The 15,801-nt window shown below is 37.7% G+C and overlaps 1 protein-coding gene across 2 annotated transcripts in view; it reads left to right on the top strand.

Annotated features, from left to right (window-relative positions):
* The window catches only part of FBXW8 (F-box and WD repeat domain containing 8), a 1,953,337-nt gene extending 1,939,933 nt beyond the window's left edge, over positions 1-13,404 (top strand). For both annotated transcript variants that reach the window (XM_044068251.1, XM_044068250.1), the window contains one exon: positions 12,572-13,404. In XM_044068251.1, coding sequence (XP_043924186.1) covers positions 12,572-12,716 — 145 coding nt within the window. In that variant the 3' untranslated portion in view covers positions 12,717-13,404. The remainder of the gene's footprint in view (positions 1-12,571) is intronic.
* Positions 13,405-15,801: the final 2,397 nt, after the last annotated feature.

Here is a 15,801-nt window from a genome sequence, read left to right as displayed (position 1 = left end):
GTAACAGCCAGAGAGATTGAAACAAAGTTAAGAAAAGCCTCTAATTGGAAACCCCCAGGCCCAGATGCAATACCTAGCTTTTGGTTAAAAGCATTAACATCCTTGCACAAATAATTTAGCCATGAGTAAGAACTGTTTATATGCACACCCCAAACAGACACCAACCTGTTTAACAATAGGAAAAACAATACTCCTACTTAAGAGTGAACCTGCAAGTTATCCTAAAAAATATAGACCAATAACTTGCCTTCCGACAACGTATAAACTATACACTGGAAGTTATGCCGACAGAGTTTATAGTCATTTAGAAGATAACTCAATTATGGCAATAGAAGAAAAGGTCAATAAAAGAAAGTCATATGGAACAAAGGATCGTTTGTTGTTAAATAAAGTCATAGTGGAGAACTGTGTAAAGGGGAACAGTCTAAGTATGGCATGGACTGACCATAAAAAAAATTTACAGTATCCCACATTCATGGATAAAAGAGTGCTTAAAATGTATAAGATGCACCCTACACTGATAAGCTACATCACAACAACCATGAAACAGTGGCAAACCACTTTGCAGTTAAGCCATGATAAAGGACAAATTATTTTTCCAGGGATAAAAATCCAAAGGGGAATATTCCAGGGTGACTGTCTGTCACCATTGTTCTTTTGCCTTGCCCTTAACCCATTAAGCTGTCTGCTTAACAGATTAGGTTATGGCTGTAATTTGGCTCCCAGAAAGCAACAAAGTGTAAAGACTTCATCTTCTCTTTGTTGATGATTTAAAACTGTATAGCTCATCAGATGATGAACTAAAAGCACAACTGCAAGTAGTCAAAACTTTTTCAGATGATATAAGAATGTCATTTGGTCATGATAAATGTGCAAAAGCAACCTTTAAAGCAGGAAAACTGCAGCACCAAGAAAACATCAGTTTGGGGCAAGAATGTGATATAAACGAACTTGAGCAAGAGGGAGTGTAATGATATTTGGGAGTTGATGAAGCATCAGCAAAAAAAAAACATGAACAAATGTGAATAAAACTTAGTAAGGAATATTTTAGAAGACTTAATCCTGAAAACAGCTTTGACATCTAGGAACAAAATTCAACCAATTTGCTCTTCCTGTCCTAACTTACAGTTTTGGAGTGAGTGATTGACTCCAAAAGGTGTTGGATATATTAGACAGGAAAACAAGAAGGATGCTTCATGCTCATCAAACCATTTATAAAAATCAGTGCATACCAAGATTATATATTCCCCATTCTGAAAGAGTGTATGGGCCTACTTGAAATTGATTTCTTGTATAGATCTGCAATTGTAGGACTGCATACATATTTGCTGACCTCACAAGACCCAAATATAGTGAAAGTTTTGAAACATGAGGAGAATAACTCTAAGATGATTTCCCTTCTTAGTCTGGCCGAAGCATTTTGGCATTAAGCGGGAATGGAAATCAAATCAAATCAGAAGTAGATAAAAAACAGCCAGCAACTGAATGTGCCAAAAAACAAAAGAAAGAATATAAGGTGAAGGATCAGATGATAAGGCAGGAAATGTGGAAAATGCACAAATATAGTTGCAAGTATAAAAAACTCCTGGAAGAACCTCATGTTGATCAGGACTGAATGCAGGAATAATTAAGGAGAAGCAAATTCAAACCATAAGATGAAAGGTTAATATTTGCGGCCCAAGATAGTGGACTGTGTACAATATACATTAGTTTACAAAGTCCATTGAACATGTGGGAAAAACAGACAAATGTAGGTTTTGTAAAACAGAACTGGAAATAGTCACACACCTTGTTGCTGGTTGTGATGTACAAATGGCAGAAGGACTGTATACAGAAAGGCATAATAATGTGGCAAGACTGTTGCACTGGGGATTGTACAAACATAATATTAAATTAACTGAGAAGCACTGGAAACATGAGCCACAAAGAATCATAGAAAATGATGGTCTACATCACATGGGATCACCCATTACCAACAGTTCAAAAGATAGATGCAAGAAAACCAGATATGTAGTGGACCACGAAAAGAAGACAAAAGTAGAATTGATCATTGAAATTGCTACACTCATTGACTACAGTGTGTTGCGTACAGAGAGACATAAAGTCATAAAATATCAGAATTTGCAGGCCGAAATGAGAGCAATGTGGAAGAAAGATACCCAGATAGTTCCAATAATAGTATGAGCATCGGGTCTTATAAAAAAGAATCTACTATCGTATTTAGATATGTTACCAATACATGGAACTCTGTACGAATTGCAGAAGGAGTCATTACTGGGCACATCGCAGGTGCTGTGAAGAGCACTTCTGGCTGATATTAAAGACTGAATACTTTAAGGTATAGGGTCCATTCCCGTCACAGTATTGGAAACCCAAACATTTTGGAGAAATTAAAAAGGGAAATACTGTATTAGTGTGTGTGTGTGTGTGTGTGTGTGTGTGTGTGTGTGTGTGTGTGTGTGTGTGTGTGTGTGTGTGTGTGTGTGTGTGTGTTTGTTAGTGAGAGAGAGACACACACACAGATCTGGAGAGGAAACTGTTTTGCAGAGCATTGTGGGTAACATAAGATTGGTTAGTAGCCTGGGAAAGTTTCATGCAGTGAAATGCCTAATAGCATTAGCTCTAGTACCTCTAACATTAAAGTATGTAACTTTTATTCCTGCTTGCCTTAATTCTTGTAGAACATTTTGGCTTCATCCAGAATACAAGACAACATCAAAAAGCCTTATAAGGCAAACACTTACTGAATCATCTTTATTATAAGTACTCTTCTTAGCCCTGAAGAAAGCAATACATTAAATCAGGCCTGATTAAATGAAGTTATGCCCCACTTCTATTTCCTTCCAATGCTTATAGAGATTGGTACTACTCCATACAGTAACTCCCAAACATGTAATAATATATAATTAAGTATATCCTTCCGTACTGACACAGAGAGAAGCTAAATAGGGATGGTCACCTTTCCATTTGTTTCATTTTACAGTGGAAAAGGTAGCAGAAAAAAAGTCAAACCAATTCCTGAAGAGTAGTGATAGCCTGGATAAGAACCAGGATTTCAAAAGAAAACATTATTGTTCACAAATTATGTGAAATTATACATTACTGACCTTGCAGAAGCTTCTAAAAGGGCAAGGAACATATTAGTAGAATTTAACATAGCAGGAATAGTGGATGGAAGAGTTAGTAAAGACAGATAGGATCCAAAAGGGTCAGTTCTAAAGTGCCGACTATTGCAAAAGGTGCTGTTTTGTAGAGGTAATCAAACAAAATTATGTCTGGGAATTTGCAGTCACCCATACTGCAGTGTACGTATTTACACTATTAGTCATGCAGTACTTTTAAGATCTTCTAGTAAGATGCTTTTTATTCATTGGAAGTAGGCATTGTAAGATAAGGTCAGAGAAGACGTCAGTTCTGTGACCAGAACTTTTCCAGTTTCAGCAAATGAATGTCCGTATAATTGTGCCACTGCAACCTCTCTCCATGATCTTTAGAAGTCTGGCCATGCATCCATCTCGTCTTTTTTTTTTTTTTTTTGGTACAGCGAGATAGCTTACAGAGTTCTGCAAACGAAACATTATCATGGTGGAGCATAAACGCACCTTAAAAATCTAAAACAGTACATTAAAGTACACATTAAATCCACACTTATCTTAACTATATTGTGGATGTCAGCCATAGCTTCATAGCATTGAAGGAATGAATATTGTATAATAAACTGTGTGCGGTTTAGTAGATTCATAGTGATTCTGCAAAGGGAATTAATGCGAAATAGAAAAGAAATGCAAAACGCTGGCAGTGCAGAATGTTGACACTAACAATAATTAAGAAAAAAATGCATTTTTGACAGGTGATTGTGCATCATTGTGGCTAAGAAGCTAACTTACCTCTGCAGTCTTGCTTTTAACACTTAACTTCTTCCATTAAAATGCTTGTCGGTTAAATCTGATCATTTAATCCCATTGTGGTGAAATCCATTCCAAGCAGACCTATGTATGCTGGTAATTGCAGTTCTGACACTCATTAGTGTGAATCCCTGAATGGCAAGAGGAAGTGAGTAAAACTGCAGAATTGCCCATACCAAGTCTGAGACTGCTGTGTATTGGGGTAGTCCCTTTTTTCTGAGAAACAGACATTTTGGTGTTAGTATACACACACACACACACACACACACGCACACACACACAGACACAGACGCACACACACACACACACACACACACACACACACACACACACACACACACACACACACACACACACACACACACACACACACACACACACACACACACCATTCGCTGTTTTGTATTTATTTTCTTCACAGTTAGTGTCTTGAAATTTCAATAAGAAGCCAAACACACCTGACGTGGTAGTGTCATAATAGATTTAACATTTCTGTTACAGGTATGTAATAGCTGTAAAAAAAATCTCTATTAGATCCATGACTTGTACATCCCATCTTGCAGATTTCTTCATATTATTGGAATGTCTGATGTTGTGGTGATTGTTCTTCTAGAACTGTATTATGTTAATGCTGACTGCACTGCATGTATGATTTGACTATGACTTCACTTTAGATCACATGGATTCAGTTAGCATTTCAGGTGCATGGGGAGGAATGTGAAAAAATGCAAATATTAGCTCTGTTCTCACAGGGGAGACTATTTGTGGAGTCATATGACAGATGTGACAGGCATGTCATCATTTGTTTTAAATCTGTGCAAGGCCTGGAAATGCAGCTTCTGAACTGAGAACTCATGGGTGTGAGCTCCATAAGAAGTGAATGTCACTCTGCTTGGTAATTGTGGCTGTGTGTAGGTGCACACCCACAATGGTCCAGCATAATGGGCATTGTATTGTGCTTTCTATTCAGGGGCTTTTAGGAACATTCAGAAAAGTCCTTACACTTGTTGATTGATTGTTGTGATCCCTGGCTGTCCTCTTTCTTTTCTGGTGTTCTAAGGTGCTAGATGTTAGGGTAAAGAATAGCTCAGCAGAGGAAGGGGACTTACTAACCTGCATTGTGTTCATCACTAGGACCTTTGCTGCTGAAGATCACAGTACAAATGGTGGGTGCCAAGCAGTGTACCTTAAACTCCCAGCTATAGGTGGATACTTTATAGGAAGCGTGGCAGAACAACCAGAGCAAGTCTTTCTCTGCTTCAGAGAAGGCTATAGTGATGATTTTTGACCTGTTGTAATGAACTCTAAGCTGTCTAGTAAATGCCTTGTTGTGTTTTCCATAACAAAAAGGAATGTGTTAGCTAACCACTCGCAATGGATCTGTTTAGTGACTTTAACAACCTTTCTTTTTTTATAAAGGAAACAGAAAACTGATCACTCTGTCTGAGAAGTTTCATTTTCCTAGTGAAATATTTCAGTGGCCTAACTATGTGCACTTTTCTTTCATAGTCTACTTACCTGCTTATCTTTAAGGAAAAAGAGACAGCTGTGTACACTGGTTTAAAGTGTATTCAGAAACTAACATAAAAGTCACAGTAGTTACTGTGCCTTTTATGTTAGTTTATGAGCTTGGACTGAATTTGGCAGAGGTAGCGTTAGTCCTGTGCCAAAACACTCAGAAGTTGCCTTAGGCATGAAGGAGAGATTTGTCCTCAATGATATCCTGTCCCTATGGAAAGCTGTATATAATTCTTCACTCATGAATGCTTACATCTGCAGTATTCCTAAGCACAACATTCAGTGAAGGAAGGCCAAAACCATTTGATGGCAAAAGGAGCCTTGGGTTTCAGGCTTTTTGGCCCATGGGAGTGCAAGAAGTCTTCCTAGTACAATACAGGGACGTTCCCCTTTTTTAATTTCTCCAAGTCTTTTGGGTTTTTAATACCATGACAGGAATGGACCCCATTCCTAAGTCAAAGTATGAAATTAGTATTGTTTGAATGTTTGACATTAGCTAGAAGTGATCTTTGCAGCGCCAGCAATCTGCCCAGTATTGATTCCTTCTGCAATTCATATGGAGTTACATGTATCGGTAACATCAAAGTACGATTGTAAATTATTTTTTTAAATACCCATTGCCCCTGTTAATGTTGCAACTCTCTGTGGGTATCCTTCTTCCACATTTCCCTCGTTTCTGCCTACAAAGCCTGATATTTTATTACTTTGTCTTCTCTGTACATAAGTCAGTGGGTGTACCCATTTCAATGGTCAGTGCTGCTTTTGTTGTCTTTTCATGAGCTACTATATCTGATTTTCTCGCATCTGTGTGATATAAACTTCATTTTGTATAATGCTTTGTGACTCATGTTTCCAATCTTTTTTAACTACTTCAATATTATGTTTCCACAGTCCCCAATGCAACAGTCTTGCCAAGTTATTATGCCTTTCAGTATACAGTCCTTCTCCCATTAGTATATCACACTCAGCAATGAGATGTGTGACTGTGTCCAATTCTGTTTTACAAAAGCTACATTTTCTGTTTCTCCTACAGTAGACTTTGTAAATCAATGTGTACGTAGTCCACTGTCTTGGGCCACCAGTATTAACCTTAGACCTTTTGGCTTAAATTCACCTCTCCTTAACCATTCCTGCGTTCAATTGAATATGAGGTTGTTCCAAGAGTTTTCTTTATTTCTGGCTATATTTATGCATTTTCCATGTTTCTTTCCTTCTCATCTGATCCTTCACCTTTTATTCTTTCTTTTGTTTTTTGGCACATTCAGTTACTGCCTGATTTTTATCTACTTCTGGTTTGATTTCCATTCCCACTTGACACAAATTTGCTTCTCCTAAACTAAGCAGGGAAGTCATCTTAGATGTGCTCTCCTCATGTTTTAAAACTTCCACTAAGTTTGGATCTTGTGAAGTCAGTAGAAATGTATGCAGTCCTAAGATTGCAGAACTATACATGTAGTCAATTTTGAGGAGGCCTATAAATCCTTCGGAACGAGGAATATAGTCTTGGTATGCACTGATTTTTATAAATCATTTGATAAGCATGAAGCATCCATCTTGTTTTCCTGTCCAAATGATCCAATACCTTTTCGGACCAGTCAGTCACTCCAAAACTGTAAGTTAGGACAGGAAGAATTTTACTTGCATTTGTTCATGTTTTATTGTTGATCCTTCATCAATTCCCAAATATTTATACACTCGTTCTTGCTCAAGTAATTTTATTTATATTCCTGTCCCAGGCTGATGTTTTCTTGGTGTTGCAGCTTTCCTGCTTTAGAGGTTGGTTTTGCACATTTAGCAAGACCAAATGGCATTCTTATATCATCTGAAAAAGATTTGACCGCTTGCAGTTGTGCTTTCAGTTCCTCATGTGTTGAGCTATATACAATTTTAAGTCATCCACAAAAAGAAGATGAGTAGTCTTTGCACTTTGTTGTTTTATGGAAGCCAAATTGTAGCCATGACTTAATCTGATAAGTAGACAGCTTAATGAGTTAAGGGTAAGACAAAAGAACAGTGGTGGCAAAGAGTCACCTTGGAATATCCCTCTTTATATTTTTATCCCTGGAATAATAATTTGTCCTTTATCATGGATTAGCTGCAAAGTGGTTTGCCACCGTTTCATGGCCGCTGTGATGTAATCGATCAGGTGTATCTTTTACATTTTTAAGCATACTCTTATCCATAAATGTGGAATACTGTCAAATGCCTTTTTGTAATCTATTCACTCCATACTTAGATTCTTCCACTTTCTACAATGCTCCATTATGACTTTATTTAACCAAAAGATCTTTTGTTCCATATGACTTTCTTTTGTTGCCCTTTTGTTCTATTGCCATGATTGAGTTTTCTTCTAAATGACTATAAACTCTGTCGGTAACAATTCCATTATATTGTTTATACGTCATCAGAAGGCATGTTATTGGTCTATAGTTTTTTAGGATAGCATGCAGGTTCGCTCTTAAGTAGGAGTATTGTTTTTCCTACTGTTAACCAGGTAGGTGTCTGTTCAGGGTGTGCATATAAATACTTCTTACTCATGGCTAAATCTTCATAGAAAGATATTAATATTTTAACCAGAACTTAGGTACTGTATCTGGGCCTGGAGTTTTCCAATTAGGAGTTTTTTTAACTTTGTTTCAGGCTGTCTCGCCTTTACTTTATCCCACTTCATATCCTGTACATTTGAACTTCTTATTCTTTCTTTTGCTTCTTCTAATCATTCAACATCTCTGTTATCTTCCACAGGATCTATATAGATATTTCTCCAAAATGTATCTATTTCTTCATATCCTGTACATTTGAACTTCTTATTCTTTCTTTTTCTTATTCTATCCATTCAACACCTCTGTTATGTTCCACAGGATCTTCATAGATATTTCTCCAAAATGTATATATATATATATATATATTTGTGGGTGGTATTTCAGTTTCTTTTGTCTTGTTCCCCAATTCTCTGTAAACATTTTTGGGTCATCAGTAAATCGCTTATTTTGTACTTTTCCTTTATATTTATTTGCATATCTTCTAAGTTTTTCTGCCTGTGCTGATATTTTTAGTTTATTAGTTGCAATAGTGCAAGATAGATCCTCATCTGTTCTGATACTGCGCATTGCTTTTATCACACCTATCTTTCTGAGTGTTTTTGTTGATGTGCTCCCTATTTTATACTCTATTAACAGTGACACTTTTTGTCTTAATTGCGTTATATTTTTCTCTATTAGATGCTTCCATGATGTCATTTGATTTGTCCCCTTCCTTTCCCTTACTGGTCTGTGTTTTTGTGGTAAGTCTTTATCTGTTATTAATTTAGCTGCATAGTAATATATCCTATTTAATTTTGTTATATCGCACAGATCTCTATGCACAGTCCTAATTTCTCTGTTCATTTATTTTATCAAACTTTTAACTTTTTGGGTTTTATTGACTTTCTGTGCTCTGTTTTTTTTTTTTTTCATTGCTCTTATTATGTCTGCTTATCTCTATTAAATCAAGCAAGTCTTTTAGATCATTTTCTTTGTTCTCCGTTTCCTGCTGGCATTCTAGAGAAAGTTTCAGAGCACTGTCATTTGCCACATTCTCGTCAGTTTCATCTTGTGTCATCTGTTGCTGTTTCATAGGTGTGTACTAGGCTAATGGCCCTGGAGCCTTTAGAAGACTAGCCCCAAAAAAATTGTCCAGACACCATGCCACCCGATGTTAGTTCACTGTGTCCATATCCAGTGGTGCAACTGGAATGATCCCTGGAATGAACTTTCTGTTATCCATACAGTCGTCAAGATTTTTCTTGAAGAGGGACAGTGAGGTGCTCTGCTTAACATGAATGGGAAGCTTATTCCAGATTATGAGCAGTCTTTGGGAGATGAACCTGTCCCTCCAGGATGTTCTGTTAATTGTGGTAATGAGGTTGTGATCTCTGGATCGTGTGGCATTGGGGGATTGGGATATCTTTAGGTGTAGCATTTCAAGTAGGGCTGGTTCGGACATAGCTTTGTAATTCAAGCAGAGATCACCTCTAAATGGACGATAAGAGACTGAGAACAGCTGAAGTTTCTTGAGTCTGTCCATGTAGGGCATGTGTTTAAGGCCTAGATTATTTTTGTGAGGTACTTTTGTGGCCTCTCCAGCTGTCGTAGGTGTCTGGTCAGGTACATGCCAAACGGGGCATTATATTTGATGATTGGTCTAATGAGGGATGAGTAGAGAGGGATACAACCTCTTTCTTACTGGATGCGAAACCTTTCGTTATAAGATGTGCCACGTAGAAGGACTTTCTGACCACGATGCATTGTGATGGTTGAAGGTGCGGTGGCTGTCGACCTGGGTGCCCAGATCTCTTATAGCCCCTTCAGTGTTCAGTGGGCTCTCTTCAATGCGGTAATTCATGGGAACTGAGTTTTTTCCAAAGGGGATAATAATGCATTTTTTGGCATTAAGCTTCAGGCCATGGTTTCGACACCAGTCATTGGTTTCACAGAGGCCGCTTTGTAGGATGTCTGCATCACGTGGGGTGTTGATAATGACTCTTAGCTTGCAGTCATCAGCGAACTTGGTCAGCCAGAGTCCTTCTGTGTTGGCCTGGACTTTTGAGAAGTAGGTTCCAAACAGGAGTGGGCCCAGGACCGCGCCCTGTGGGACTCCACTCCTGAATGATCGACAATCTCACTTGGAATCGGCAACTTTCAATCTGTGGGTCCTGTCTGTGAGCCAATTTGCAACCCATCTAGTGATGTAAGGATTGATGCCTAGTTTGCTGAATTTATCAATGATACATGAGTGGGGAATGGTATTAAAGGCCTTGGCCAGGTCGAGGTAAGCTGCATGCACTGCCATATCCTCATCCACAGCCTTGATGACTACCTCAAAAAAGTCAACCAGGTTCATGCGGGAGCTCACTGGCCTATCACTTCACTCTACAACATTGACTGCGTCAGAGTCGCCACAATTTCGTGTTCCTTCCCTTGCAGTGCAACCCCAACTGAACTTTTGTATTGGTTCCTATGGAAGATAACTGATAAGATGTTTCCCGCTCCACTGGTTTCTTCTTAATTTGGCGATCTATTGCTCTGTCCTGCTGTGATGTTATAGAGTTAGATTTTCAACACGTAACCCTTCATTTTGCAAGTAATCCATAACCTTGGTTTCTATTTCTTTAACTTCTCCATTACTGATGTTCTTTTCTACTTTTCTTCTTTGTTTTTTTTATTTTTTGTATTGTAAAATTTTCCATATCTGAATGCCTTTGCCTATATTTCTCTGCAAACATCTTTGGTGCTGTTCTTTTTGTATTAATAAGTTTTGCTTTCTCTTTTGCATAAATATTGCACCATATTAAATCGCTTTTTCTTTCCCGTGTGCATATTTCTTTTTCAGATGTCTCCTGCTTCTCCTTACTTGGAGGACTCGTTGTTGCATCATGCTGTGATACAACCTTTGTTAGACATTTTACACCAAATCCTTCACTTTGCAGATATTCCATAATTTCATCGTCTATTTTTTTTAGTTTCTACTTTACTAATCTTTTCTACATTCTCTTTTTGTGATCTTATTTTTTGTACTGTGAAATTTTCCATATCTGGATGCCTTTGCCTGTATTTCTCTTTTAATATCTTTTAAGACTGCTTTTTTTTGTATTGATTAATTTGGCATTTTCCTTTACATAAATATTACACCATATCAGATCTCTCTTTCCCATATCTATATTTCTTTTTTTTTACCTTTCAAAAATCTCTAGATTTTGTTCTTTATATTTTCGCACTTCCTCAGTCACTTCTTTATCCAAACAGCCCAAGGTTTCTTGGTCTGTATAATATTTTTTGATAAATCGGTTGTATTAGCGAACATTTTTATTTGAAGCTTGTCACAGTTTTCCTTGTGAAAGTATTTTTCTTTCCTCTTTATTTCTCTCTTAATCTTTTTCTGTATCTTCTGTCTGGAAATTCCGAGCTTCTTGCATAATAGTAGCGATACGTAATTTCTTTCTTATCCTCAATAGTCTGGTCTATCATCTTTAGGGCTCTTTTTTTGGTCTTTTGGTTCTTGTGATTTTTGTGAACTACTACTACTTTCTACAGCAGGGGGAGACAGATGGCTTATAAATGTTCCAGTTCTTCAGTTAGTATCAAATAAGCAGTCATCTGTGTTCTGGAGTTTACCTGCAGTGGCCAGAAACACAATTACAAAAAAAATGGACATCCATATGTTTAAAGAATTTTTAGATTTAGCAACTGTTTCATGTGAAAGAGAAAAAAATTGAAATTAAGATCTGTGAAAGGTAATGTGAAAATTGGATGCTAGAATAATTTATAAAATTAATTGCAAAGTAGGAAACAAGTAATCTAGTGATTTTTCTATGAATTTATCCTTTAACTGTTTATATATTATTGTTGTTTTCAATATATTCTTGTTTTGTATAAGCACTGTACAAAATGTATGAACCATAAAATGCAAAACCTTTTTATTTTTGCATTTGACTGGCTAGAAACTGATTATTTTAGAGGAGATATTAACATCTTGCTAAACATAAAAGAAATGTGTAGACAGCTCAGGTTATATGCAAACATAAGTTCAGGTTCTAATGACAGTTTGAGTATTAAATGCATTTTGAAGAACAGAACTGCTAAATTATAAACCCACATATTGTTGTTACTTGTGATCATATGATTGTAAACTGAGCTATAAGCATGCATTTTTGTATTAAAGTGTGGAGAAGCCCTGACAATAAAAGACAAAAGTGCTACATACGTTATGGCTATGGTGGTTTTTCAAATGAGTGTTTGGTTGTTAATTTCATTGTCTAGTGTTCGGAGTCTCCATGTCCTCCCTGCGGTCGAGTGAGTTTTAAAGACATGCAGGTAGGTGTGTGGGTGTGCCTTCTTTGAAGATTGGGCGCAGGGCTGGCAACTTGACACCGTAAATTAAGACTGCCATTCAATCTGCAGACCAGTGATCCGCTGCGGCAACCCCTAACTGGGATAAGCCAAAAGAAAGAGTGCTTGATACATAAAATTATTTAGTCCTATATGCAGATTTATAGTACCAGTTCTGAGTTCAGGTAATCTTCTGAAGTAACTTAATTGTTGTGAACAATCATATCTGCTTATCCAAATTATTCCGCTGACACCTTTTTTTTTTTTTTTGTCTTCTTCTAGGCACCGAGGTACCATATATGTTTATGATTTTTTGATGGACCGGTCTTCTCCAGAGGGTGTTCTACCAATATGCCGCTCCTCCTATGATGAGTCCACTGGTTACAGCTACAATATTGCCCTTTCAATGCCATATGACACCATATAGGAACGAAACTTTCTTTGCCTAGGTTCAAATATAGTTTAAACAGTAAATAGAAAACTTCAGCCTTGATTTGACTCTCTGCAGTACCCTGTTCCAGCAAAGCAGAACTCTACTGTTTCCAGGAGTGGATCTCATCTGTGTAATTTTGAAAAGCAGAGCAGACGTACAGCATTTAATAAATGTTTAATTTTTAATGATCTGTACAAGAATGTGAATATCATTTGTGAATTCAGTCTGATCAGAAAACTGTATAGTTGTTGTTTAGATATGGGGGATATAAAACTATTTCAGTATGAATAATATCTTGAGATTCAAGTGGGAACTGTTACCCCAGCTTTTGCACACACTAATTTTAACCCTTTTGGGCTGTAGTTAAATGGTAAGAGTTGGCCTTTGGTCAGCTGGTGCCCTAGGCAAAAGGACTCCACAGCACACCCCCCCCCCCCCACACACACACACACACCACTTGGTGCCCTGATCCTGGCATACCTCCACCGTCCAGATTGCTGGAAAAGCGCCCCTGCTAGAGTGGTGTTGGCCTATACCTAAGGCTGGCTATGAGGCCGAGAACTGCATTTGTTTTTTACCTAGAAAGATTAACATCAGTTATGTACATTTTACTGATTATACCATGTAGATGTCCATGTTATATCATGTTATTTTTAATTAAAATTTAGAATTTCTCACCATGGCTTTTGTAGTGGTGTACAGCTGCTTGCAGTTAATTTTCTGGTGTCTTGCATACTTGTTGATTGTAAAGTTATCTGAATTGATAGGCCTTGGAGACTTAAATCTTGACTTATATTTTGCAACATTTGAAAACATTTAAGAGATGTTACACCTTTTATTTAATTGTTTCTTGAGTTAGTGAGCCGGTTGCATAGTATGTGATTTTTATTTTAGGTTATTATAACTACAGCTTTTGGATTGCAGCAGTGGTGATAGTATCTTCCTGACAGATCGATGTAAAGTGAGTTAGATTTATAGACTTTGCATATTTAACACATGACCTGCTGTCAGTGTACAGTATTTGAAATGTCAGCCGCACACATTGTTGCATCTCAAATAGTCCCAAATCACTCACTGAAACAAACCTAGTTAAACTTTGTTTAAGTTAATTTATTTATGGGTCGGTGATCTAAAGTTGCAGTGAGCAAAAACTGCACTTGACTTGAAATGTTGAATGAATCTTTAGTTGTGTGCACGCGCCACGGGATTTGCTGTGTTTGTAAGTTGCGGTGTGAAGTGTTGATTTGTTAAGGGTTTTGGGTAGGGATTTGCATGTATGTGAGTGTGTTGGGAAGTTTTAGATGTAGTTTGGCATAGGTAAGGTAGAGTGTGTGTGTGTGTGTGTGTGTGTGTGTGTGTGTGTGTGTGTGTGTGTGTGTGTAAGTGTTGAGAGTGGTGGTGTTTGTACATATGTCATGTGTGTTTGTGCAAGGGGAATGTAGTGTGTGCAGTAATGGGTGTAGTGTCTTTGTCTTTTTAGTGAGACCTCAGAATTAGTATATATAAGTAGCGGGGATGTGGGGGGCGCATGGGGACTTGCCCCCTTGCTTATATGTAGGGTAGGTGCATGTATTTGTGTTTGCCTGTATTTTGTTGGTTTGTTATAGTGTGGGGAGGAAGGTGTATGTATGTATGTATGTTTGTTTGTGTGGTGGAGGGTGTATTTAAAAGTCGCAATCTTGAATTTCATGCTTTTGCTGTTTCGGTATTGTGAATGTTTGGCTTTATAGTCACGAGATACTGAAATTCGAGATTTTAGTATTTCAAGATTATAAAGTGAATCCATATATATATATATATATATATATATATATATATATATATATATATATATATATATATATACACATGTATGTATAGTGCCTGCTGAAAACGTGTTCCCTGCCATGTCCTTGTCTATTTGGGATCTACTGCAAGTGTCTGAGTCCCAGGTGCTCGAAGACTCTTGTCTTGAAGCAAGAGATTTGTGCATCTTGTACCACTCTCACTTGAACTAGAATATGAGTTATGGCAATGTGCAACAGCTGTACTGAGAGAGTGGAGCTACTACACCTTGCATGAATCAAGGTTAGGGAATGGTAGGAAGTTGTAGAGTTAGGGAGGGGAGTTAAAGTTTAGGGAGGAGGAGAAGTGGAGTTTTAGATTTAGGGAGCAATTGAGGACTTTAGAGTTAGGGAGGGGGAATGGAGTTTTAGGTTTAGTGAGTAATTAGAAAATTTAGAGTTAAGGAATGGGATTAGAGTTTTAGTGTTAGATAGGAATCGTTCCTGTTAGTGTTAAAAACCTGGTGAGAGTTTTAGGGTTAGAGTTAGGGCTCTAATAGGGCTATAGAATTTAGTAGGGTTGGGTAGTGAGATAGCTAGGTAATAAAGTAATGGCAGACTAGTAGGAGCTGGGGCACTTGCCATTTAGAGCAAGTGGCAGCGACCAAGTAAGTTAGAAGCTTATCTTGCAAGCACTTATAATAAACCCAAGAATTTGTTCCCTGTAACTGGTATTAAGACCAGTTATGGGGCAACTGACATCCAGACAGCCATAAATAATTTTGAGTTTCTGTGGCCCTTTCTCCCTTCCTTGTAGGGTGACATACTGGACTGCTCTACCTTCCCTTTGAGTGTATGTATTCCTACACGTACTTCACTAAGGCTGCCACACAGATGAGTTCTGACAAAGCCAAGCACACTTCCCTGGCCCATATGCTACATGCTTTATACCCTTTTCTCCGGTATTTACTGATATTGCAGTGGAATGCTCTGCAGCCCTTAACCCCTCAATGGACAAGCCAGCATTAGCCTCTCACTTCCATCCTTTGTCATTGTCTCCACGGGAGACAAAACAGCTTACATGATCCCAGGTCAACTGTGTGACAGTCAAGGCATTACACATTTGTGCCAGGGACTAGACATCTGGGAATATATTTAAAACATTTCATTTCAGGCCATGTAGACTTTGCATCTTTAAGTTTTGATTTATAGTAAATGTGCATCATTTGGAAAGACATTTGGAAGAATATTATTTAGGTTTGTTATATAAGCTTTTACTTAGCTTCATTTATGTGGTTACTTCTGCTACTCCTTTA

The sequence above is a fragment of the Protopterus annectens genome, chromosome 4.part0 (assembly GCF_019279795.1).
Source record: "Protopterus annectens isolate FY-2018-M chromosome 4.part0, PAN1.0, whole genome shotgun sequence".
Taxonomy (NCBI): Eukaryota; Metazoa; Chordata; order Ceratodontiformes; family Protopteridae; genus Protopterus; species Protopterus annectens.
The sequence above is the reverse complement of the archived record's forward strand: the minus strand, read 5'-3'. Positions and strand labels throughout refer to the sequence as shown.